Source organism: Ischnura elegans, chromosome 10 (genome assembly GCF_921293095.1).
Source record: "Ischnura elegans chromosome 10, ioIscEleg1.1, whole genome shotgun sequence".
NCBI lineage: Eukaryota > Metazoa > Arthropoda > Insecta > Odonata > Coenagrionidae > Ischnura > Ischnura elegans.
Genome location: NC_060255.1, coordinates 51,172,391 through 51,182,316, shown reverse-complemented (window position 1 = coordinate 51,182,316; position 9,926 = coordinate 51,172,391). Strand labels below are relative to the sequence as shown.

Sequence of the window (9,926 nt, the reverse complement as noted above, 5' to 3'; positions counted from 1 at the left end):
GAAAAAAATCAAATTTTTGTTTAAGTCATTAAGTTTTCTCAAATTTTTGTCGCAGGTCTAGCCTTGTAAACATTCCATTAAAGCAACTTATCTATGGGGGTGAGAAAAGCTTAGGGCCCGCCTTAAAAATGATTTTTTCACTTTTTTCGCAAATTACTCAAAAACCGTGACTTCTACTGAAACCATATACATTGAGGTGGGCCGAAAAAAATCTAAATCTAAAACAGAAAAATCTAAGACGTGCTACGTTTGAATCATTGACCGAACCCATTGGTTCGAATGCATGTAAATTTGCAGTTGAAGAAAATACAGAGAGCGTTTTACAATGAAACGAATGTCAAAACACGCGAGATTGGAGTAAATTGTCCTCTTGTCAATTTTATTTTGATTTCATGGTTTTTGTCCTTTTCTGTGCCACACTGAAAGAATATGTATATAGGGTGGGCCGAAAAAAGGTTTTTTTTTCCTGATCAAATTTGCCCTGTGCGGAAAAGTTGCGAAATGATATAAGGATCTCGCACACAAAATTTTTTTCAAATCGGATAAATTTAACCACTACCGCCCGAGCTCTAAAGTTTAAAATTTTGCGAAAAATCAGGCTGATTTTAGATTCAAACGGCTATGAAGACGACCTCTATGAAAATATGGGATAATGGATAATAGAAAAGAGTGGATGCATGTTTATAGTTTATGAAAATGAAATTTGAAGTTTATTTGACAAAATCTATGGTTCAAAAAGTGTCTATGAATTTACAACAAAATTAGAGTATAGACCACCCGAACAACACAACTCATTTTTGCCTACGTTTCTAAAATTCCATTTTGGGGGCTAAATTGCAGCTAAAATAATATTTATTTCGATTGAATTTCATTTTTTAGCAAATAAGTCATCGTATGGTAGTAAATAATCCCACAAAAAAGTGATAATAAGGTAAATTATTTGAAATTAACATCAATCATAATGAGGAATAACGTACCTGTGGAGCTATTTTCAACAAGAAATTCAGTCAAGGCTGAGAAAAAACAGAACCTGAACACCAAGCATTTCCCTAAGTAGCTCTCTGCTAGTTTCGGGAAGAAACTAGCCGGAACTCGAGCCACGAGGAAGAGGCTACTATCGAGTTCCACCCGTGTCCCCCCAACCGACATTCCAAAGGATTATGGGAGGAATGACGCAATGGTTAGAATAGAGGGAAAGCATACCAGGTGTGGAGTGGAGTGCGTGATATTTGTTGCACCCGAAAATTTCAGGGGTAATGATTTGCCCACTTATGAAAAGATGATGAAAATGTTTTTGTACTCTCGGTACATTGAAGAAGAAAGTTAAAATGGTACCATTATTCCTATGCCGGGAATCGCGGAGACTTATGCCATTGAAGGCATTTGGCATAGATCCTCTACCCCAGTTGTTGGATATAGGCAAATTGTTTGGCGAATTATTCAATATCATGGAAATAATCGCAATATTCTTCCATCTGTCAACAAAAATGCTTTCATTGATCTGAAGCAAGACTTTCTTCGTCACGCACGTCAGCTTTTTGATGTTGCGGCATGTAAATTGCTCAAGTGAGACTGATTTTGTTTGTGATATTCCTTCGCAAATACCTAGTTTAGCATGGGAATTCCCTAAGGACAGAGAAGAGGCAGGAAAATGAAGATAGGCGCCATCAATGCGCAGGAGACCAAAAATAGGAAGACGAGGCTTTGCAGGTTGGAAGGAAAAAAGGAACACCCGAATGCTCCACCCTAGTTTGTCATAACACTTTTGTTTGGAAGACTCAGGTGATGAAATGACATTGAACGAAGAGTTATGTGATGTAAGTGAAGGAGAGGATTTCATGGAAAAAGGTTAGTGTAAGTAATTTGAAATTGCCAAGATTTGCCTCATCCTGTGAATAATTCTGCTTATCAAACCATACCTCTGCAGCACTTGCATCTGCGCACCTAATAGATATCGGGTTGGTTACTCAAGGAGTCGAGGTACTTGTTGTTGACAAGAACAAAGTTAGAAGGGAAAGATTGCGCACGTCTCTTCGGAGGAATGTGGGAACTGTTAAACTGCAAGTGCTTTACTTCGACAAGAGGAAAGACTCTGCTTTCGTCTATAGTCAATCAAAGCGAAAAACAATAGTGGAGGATCATGTAACTCTCGTTCAAGAGCCCGGTTCACGCTACTTATGACAGGTCAACCCATGTGTTAGCAAAGCTATTGGCCTCTAAGATTCCATCATGAATTTTATAGCGGAGGAAATGATCATTATCGATGGACTAAAAGCAATTGTGTGCGTTGGAACTGAGGTTAACACCGGAAGCCATGCCGGAGTAATCAGGAGAATGGAAATGGCCCTAAGAAGACCTTTACATTGGTTTGTTTGCCTGCTTCATTGCAATGAACTATCGTTCAGCACCGTCAAAAGAACTGATGACCCTCGCAAAATTTGTTATCGAAGTTTATGCTCCAATGCGGTTTTCAATAAAAATGAGACAATATTGAACGGTAGGCCCGAAGCATATTATGAACATGATTCTTCTTATGAAGGCTAGAGACATCAAATTATGCCGCTACTCTATAATTCAGGGAAGTGTAATTTTTCTCTCCCAGAGAATATTCTGCTTGCAATGTTAGCCGATGAACGCAGACAAATTCGTGCAATGGCCATCACAAATACATTGAAATCGAGAGAAACTCAGTGGGAGAAATTGCGAGGAAATTCGAATTTTCCAAAGCTAAACTTCGATGCTCAAAATTATATCGACTTGGTTGACTGGGAAGTAATTGAGGTAAATCAACTACAAATAGTAGCTGGGATGACAAACAAAAACTTGGAAGACCTTGTTACAGAAATATCTGTATTAGAAGTACCTACCTTTTCCCTGCCATACACAAGCAGTTGAAAGGATGGTACAAATGATAATGTTAACATGCTAATGCTAATTAGCATCAAAATCCGTGTGCAGTATAGAAAGCAGGCATGGATGGGCATTATCGTGCATAAGAGACAGAGAAATTCAGCCGCAATTCGAAAAAATCACAAAATAATTTTGTTAGAGTAATTGATGTGCTTTCACACTCGTGTCCTTTGAAAGGTTGGCTGGGGGCACATGGGTGGAACTCGATAGTAGCCTCTTCCTCGTGGCTCGAGTTCCGGCTAGTTTCTTCCCGAAACTAGCAGAGAGCTACTTAGGGAAATGCTTGGTGTTCAGGTTCTGTTTTTTCTCAGCCTTGACTGAATTTCTTGTTGAAAATAGCTCCACAGGTACGTTATTCCTCATTATGATTGATGTTAATTTCAAATAATTTACCTCATTATCACTTTTTTGTGGGATTATTTACTACCATATGATGACTTATTTGCTAAAAAATGAAATTCAATCGAAATAAATATTATTTTAGCTGCAATTTAGCCCCCAAAATGGAATTTTAGAAACGTAGGCAAAAATGAGTTGTGTTGTTCGGGTGGTCTATACTCTAATTTTGTTGTAAATTCATAGACATTTTTTGAACCATAGATTTTGTCAAATAAACTTCAAATTTCATTTTCATAAACTATAAACATGCATCCACTCTTTTCTATTATCCATTATCCCATATTTTCATAAACGTCGTCTTCATAGCCGTTTGATTCTGAAATCAGCATGATTTTTCGCAAAATTTTAAACTTTAGAGCTCGGGCGGTAGTGGTTAAATTTATCCGATTTGAAAAAAATTTTGTGTGCGAGATCCTTATATCATTTCGCAACTTTTCCGGACAGGGCAAATTTGATCAGGAAAAAAAAACCTTTTTTCGGCCCACCCTAATATACATATGTATTCTTTCAGTGTGGCACAGAAAAGGACAAAAACCATGAAATCAAAATAATATTGGCAAGAGGACAATTTACTCCAATCTCGCGTGTTTTGAGATTCGTTTCATTGTAACGATGCCCTCTGTATTTTCTTCGACTGCAAATTTACATGCATTCGAACCAATGGGTTCGGTCAATGATTCCAATCAATTCAAACGTAGCGCGGATTTTCGCTTGCGCATTTCGTCTTTCAGTAGATTTCTGCCGAGGAAAGTTCCATAATTTCAATCGTTCAAATTCACGTGATATCTCATGATATCTAGTTAAAGTCCTTCGTTTTGCTAAGATAAGTGCCCCAGTTTTTCGTAGTGTTTTCCTGTTAGGGTTAACTCCATCTTTGGAAAATTACTCATTTTCTTCATTAGTTATGGCTTCCAAGCGAAAGCTATTGCTTTTATCTACGTCCACTGTTTTTGGATCGGAGTATTTGCAGTACGCTAAGACTGAAATTGATTCCTTTTTCAAGAGGTAACACTATTATTATGTATTATATATCATAAAAATTGAGTATGAGATCTTTTAATAGGATGATATTCTGAATTTTAGGAACAACGTTGCTAAAATATTGTTCATTCCGTTTGCCCTTCGTAATCACGATGAATACGCCCGTAAGGTGAAGGATGCATTGAGTGTATGGGGTAAGAAGTGTTTTCCATTTTTTTTTGGGGCGGATTTTTGTTTAATGCTAAACGTAACCTCATGAATGACCGGCGTTCGCTTTTTCCAATGCCCATCTTCTTTTGCAGGGTATGAAGTGAAAAGTATACACGAATCATCTTCCTATGTGGAAGAAGTCAACAATGCACAGGCTTTTTTTATAGGTGGAGGTAATACATTTTTACTGTTGAAGACTCTATACGATCACAGTTTAATTGAGCCGATTCGTAAAAGAGTTCTTCATGTGAGTGCCTGTACCATACGAATCTATTTTTGTCTTAGTATCAGTTCTAGAGCGACCATATCGATTGGTATTAATATGTGATTGTCTCATGTTAAAGGATGGAATTCCTTATATGGGAAGCAGCGCTGGCACAAACGTTGCCACTATAAGTATTTGCACAACCAATGACATGCCAATCGTGCACGTCCCCTCCTTAAATGCATTGGCATTGGTTCCATTCAACGTGAATCCTCACTACATGGATCCAACTCCTGGATCAAAACATATGGGGGTAAGTAATTATTATTACGGGGGTTAAGTTGAAGTCGTTGGAGGCAGGGGCGCAGCTAGGAATTAAGGCTGGGGGGTTTAGGTGCTACTATATAATACCAGGGTGTGTGTGGGTATGGAATACCCACCAGGATCAGCGGTAGGTGCGAGATTAATAAATTACGGAATTTTAAGATAAATGGTTCAAAATGGTGAGTTTTACGGCTTTCTGAGGGATATTAAATAATCCTTATACACTATTCTATTAGTAATATCAATCCAATTAAGTAAAATGGATTAAACTCAAAATTTCTCTGATGGGGGATTTATCTCCCTAAACCACCCCTCGCTGCACCGCTGGTTGGAGGGGGACAGTTATTATTCAGACACCTGAATGTGAGTTCAACTGTGTGTTTTATATGCAGTTCTCAGCATATGTATACCATTATAATGTCTTTTCCCGTCAAAAGGCCATGAAATGGCGTTCCCCAAGCCCATATATTTATCTTGCAGAGGGATTTTGATTCTTTCTTGGATGCCGCAAGAAGGGCACTACTAATAGTTATTCTATTTTCATTGGTCTCTAGGAAATTACTTATTTACCCTTTTAAATCTCTAAAGTCTTTTTCTGTTACATTTTACACCACTAATAAATGATCTTTAATTTAAAGCGGATGCAGATATTATATGTCTAAACTGTAGGCAGTAGTTTTAAATATTTTTTTTATTTCTCCGAGCCTTTGGGGGGGGGGGGATCTATACCCCTCATCCCCCCATAGTTACGCTGCTGCATTAGACAATTTTAAATGGGTGTATGCAGGAGAAAGCAAGTGCTCAGAGCACTGCTATAACAACTGGGTTAAGTCATCCTGAATAAAACTGCTTGGAGTTGTCTTTTTGGTGGCTACTTGTGCAAACACTTGTTACTGATTGATGGGTGTTCAAATATTAGTTCTTAGCGGCTAGTGGTGTGGTGCTAAATGATTAAAAAGTCCATCTATAGCGTTCATTAAGCATTTCCATTCAGGGAGGCTGAGAAAATGCTTTGTAGCGGTCCACTCCTGTGCTGAGTAAGAGCTCTTGAGTTTTAACTCCTACAGAATGTACTCAATGGTAGGTGCCAAAGAGATCGCAACATCCCTGCTGATAAACTTCAGCACATTAATTGGAGCAATTGAAGTCAACACTGTATAGCTCTCATACAAGAGTTGAATTTCAATCTTGACCCTAGGAAATTTAAAGATAATTCTTTACGTGTATTTCCCAGCATAAATGAAGAAATTTTGGAATTCAAATATCTTGGACTCAAGGGCTTGATGTAGCCGAGTTCTGAGTCTTCTTCCTGGAAAATTGGTGTGGTGCTCAGAGTTTCAGCTGAAAATCCAGTGGATTCATGAAGCATACAATATAAAGGCTGGATAGCCACTGAATTTTAGAGAGATGAGGCTGTACTTGCAGGATTTTTTTTTCTGGCTTAAGAGACTCATATAATCTAGAAGAGACTCAACTATTATAAATTTTAGGCCTACTTCCCTGTATCCAAAATACTTGAATTCTTTTCTAGTTATGAAATCCTGTCTTTATAGTGGAAAATGTTGATGGGCACCAATATTTATGTGCTATGTATCATTTTTAGCAATAGCAGGACAGTGGTAGACTTTGGATACAAAACGCAGGTTCCCATCAACAAATTTGCATTGATTGGTCTTAACACCAGCATACAGCATATCTTAAATTGAAGCTTTTTTGAATGTGAAGTTTTGTGTTTTTGAGAAATTATTGAAGTTTCTTATTCATGCTGCGATGAAAATGCATGGTGAGAGCTATTTATACATATCTAGTTTTTTTTGTAAATAGGGAGTCAAAATACATCGTTTTAAATGAGAAAAGCTTCATAAATTTAATAATATGTACTCAAATATACTCCTGCTGTAACTACATGTTACCATGTTATACCTTTATTTAAAGTCCCTTTCCTCCCTCTTGTTTTCGACAACCTTAGTACATTTCTTAATCCTGTACCTTCCACCTCCAACATTTAATGTTGTCACTATTGATAAAGCTTACATTAAAAAAGTGTTTTCTCAATTTTTGAGTAATTTTTTTTAAAGATCCATTATGGTGCACAATCAATCTATGAGTCACGGCTTTTGCATTTCTAACCTCCTTTTGCTGTTATTTCAGGAAACTCGAGAAACACGCATTAATCAATATCATGAGATCCCTGGTATGCCTCCTGTTGTTGGATTGAGAGAAGGCAGTATTTTAGAAGTTATTGGTGATAAAGTGAAGTTGTTAGGGGATCTGTCTGGTCGTGTATTTATTGAGTAAGCTACATTTTTCTACTAATCAATTCAAAATGAATTTTTTTGTGCCAAAAGTTTTTGAATACTTTTGATTTCTTCCTCTTACAAATTTTTTGTGTTTAATCCAAATCTGAGATTTGCTCACTAAATATCTTGATACTATATTTCATTAAATCCAAAAAGTTTAAAATGCTATTTTGAAGGTTTCTTTGTATGACCTGGAAGCTCTTTCAACGTCTCACAGAAATAACGTCCCAACATAAAGAATACGAAACTATGTATAATTCCTACAAATTTTATTCCTTTGGAATTTATGTCTGATGTACCCTTTGGCCCAATGTTAGCTTAAGAACTTATATCTGTCATCATTAGAACCCTTTTTCATAAGTCAATTAAATCAGCAAGCAATGTTCGGTTTTTAGTTTATAGCTATCTATTTTTTTCAGTCTTAGTTTGAAAATGAGGTTTCATTTTCATCTGTCACAACAAACGGTTTTTCAAATTACAAATTGAAAAATATGAAACAAGTATGAACTTAGAAAAATATGAGAAATTAAAAATTACTCTTAGCTTTTTTTTTTGTAGTAATTAATCAAGTTTTGGCTTTTGAATAATGCATTAAATAAATATGTTGGGCAACACTGTAGCCTGGAGTTCGATGTTTACTCCACGGAGGTCAGAGAGACTGAGTCCTCCTCCACTCTTATGTTCGCAAGAAGAGTTCTCAGGATCGCCACTGGGTCAGGAACTGCATTACTGCCAACGTTTCACTGTCCGACTCAGCGCCATTGTCATCAGGGCAATGAGTGACTAACTCGTGAGAGACTAACTCGTAGCCCTTAGTACGATGTCCGAATCTGTCATCGAAACGCAGCCAGTAATGCAGTACCTGACCCAGTGGAGATCCTGAGAAATCTTCACGCAGCCAATTCTATGGGAAAGCACTAAATATTTTTTCACTCTTATGTTATTCGCTAGAAGAGTGAATGGGGCACTAGTGCATTCAAGGTGACACAACATGAGTCGGGAATAAGGTTTTAAGTAGTTTCCACTTGCACCATATTTCATCAATGTAATGCTATACCTTACTTGTTATGGAGACGCATTTTTCACTTAGAAAAATTTGCATGCACTGATGCTTTTTAAACGGATTCCTCATTCGGATTTCATTTCTTCGATTATGTAATGCTATACCTTACTTATTATGGGGAATCATTTTTAACTTAGAAAAAGTTGCATGCGCCGATGCTCTTTAAACCTTATTCCTCATTTAGAAATAATGATGATTCAACATACGATGGAATTTGCTGTGTGATGACTAATGAAACATTTTTATCTATAGGGGAGAACTTACAAAGGAGTATCCTGCGGATTCAGATCTTAGCTTTCTTCTGAACAAGACTAATTGATGGAGAAGAAGAATGGAAGTGATTGATGTCCACGGTTCATTTTGATTATATCTTTTTTAACATGTAAATTTCTCATTATTATTGCATATGCTACTCTGTGGTGGCCATTCTCCTGAATTTGTTTTATTGTAATTCACTTCTTGAGGCTGATTGAAATTAATTTTGGGACTTAATGATGTTAGCAAGTCATAATTCTAATATTTATTATATTTGTTTTATATTCTGTACTTAACTTTTATATTAGAAAATATTTTCTGGATCAATACAGGGATTGCTTGTAGTATATCTCATTGACATTCAGAGAATATCCTTAAAGCTACCTAATGCACATGGGAAAAATATATATTTTTATCTATTAGATTTTTATGGGCCATGGTAATAAATCAAGGCATGAATTTTCTTCAGTAGTCCATGTATTAGTTATCGGGTAATAATACTTTTAGCCCTGTATGAATCAACATGCGTAAAAGAAAGCATAATTCTTCAGTCTACACATGTACCAAAATATACCAAATAGGAAAGATTGGGTGGTCCAATCGTGTCCTTGGTATTTTGCCTTTTCAATTTTTTTATTCCAACCAAGGAATGTAATTAAAATGTAGAGTCATATCATTTTTTTAATGAAAGGTGCTGAAGATATCTAGACAAGTAAATGCCTTAAAAATCAGTATTCCTAGTGCCTTTATATGAACTCCATCCCCACCTGTCAATTTTGTTATTCGGGGAAAATATCTGTAATTTTAAAATATGGATTTCCTAATTATGGAATAAAAATGACTGATAAGTTTAAGTTTTCTCTATATTTTTTCCTCACACATACAAAAAGTTAGTCCTTGTATAGATTTCTTGTTCTGACTTGTCATCCATTCTGCAGGCTTGAAATTTTAAGGGAAACCTAAATGCTCAGGCTGTATAAAAACAGAAAATATTGCAAAAAATAATTCATGAATTTACTTTTAATCAGTCTAAAGAGTTGAATTATCATTAAAACAATTACAATTCTATGAACTTGATGAGAAAAGTTCTGATTTCAGTGGTAACAGTGATGATCTGAGGAAGAAAAGCATTAATGCACGTCATATAATCAATGTTCTGCTGAATTTTAGATAATTGCTTATTTGCAGTGAAGGTGACCAATGATTGGAATATTCAAACTCTTACTGTAAAATAACTGTTGAAATGCACCTTCCTTGATTGTCTAGAAGTGCTTCCTTC

The 9,926-nt window shown here is 36.3% G+C and overlaps 1 protein-coding gene across 1 annotated transcript; it reads left to right on the top strand.

The window, feature by feature from the left end:
- The first annotated feature begins 4,047 nt into the window (after nt 1–4,047).
- LOC124166416 (alpha-aspartyl dipeptidase) lies at nt 4,048–9,501 on the top strand. The gene is made up of 6 exons (XM_046543947.1): nt 4,048–4,314; nt 4,393–4,484; nt 4,593–4,747; nt 4,845–5,018; nt 7,181–7,323; nt 8,645–9,501. Exons 1-6 carry the CDS (start codon nt 4,214–4,216, stop codon nt 8,709–8,711), a joined length of 732 nt encoding a protein of 243 aa, XP_046399903.1. The 5' UTR covers nt 4,048–4,213; the 3' UTR covers nt 8,712–9,501.
- The last annotated feature ends 425 nt before the right edge of the window (nt 9,502–9,926 follow it).

Excerpts from the sequence above, each read along its gene's own strand:
- LOC124166416 (XM_046543947.1), top strand. The coding sequence starts at position 4,214 with ATGGCTTCCAAGCGAAAGCTATTGCTTTTATCTACGTCCACTGTTTTT. Across the intron at positions 4,315-4,392 it reads ATTGATTCCTTTTTCAAGAG|GAACAACGTTGCTAAAATAT; the intron begins GTAACACTATTA and ends TCTGAATTTTAG. Across the intron at positions 4,485-4,592 it reads GGATGCATTGAGTGTATGGG|GGTATGAAGTGAAAAGTATA; the intron begins GTAAGAAGTGTT and ends CTTCTTTTGCAG.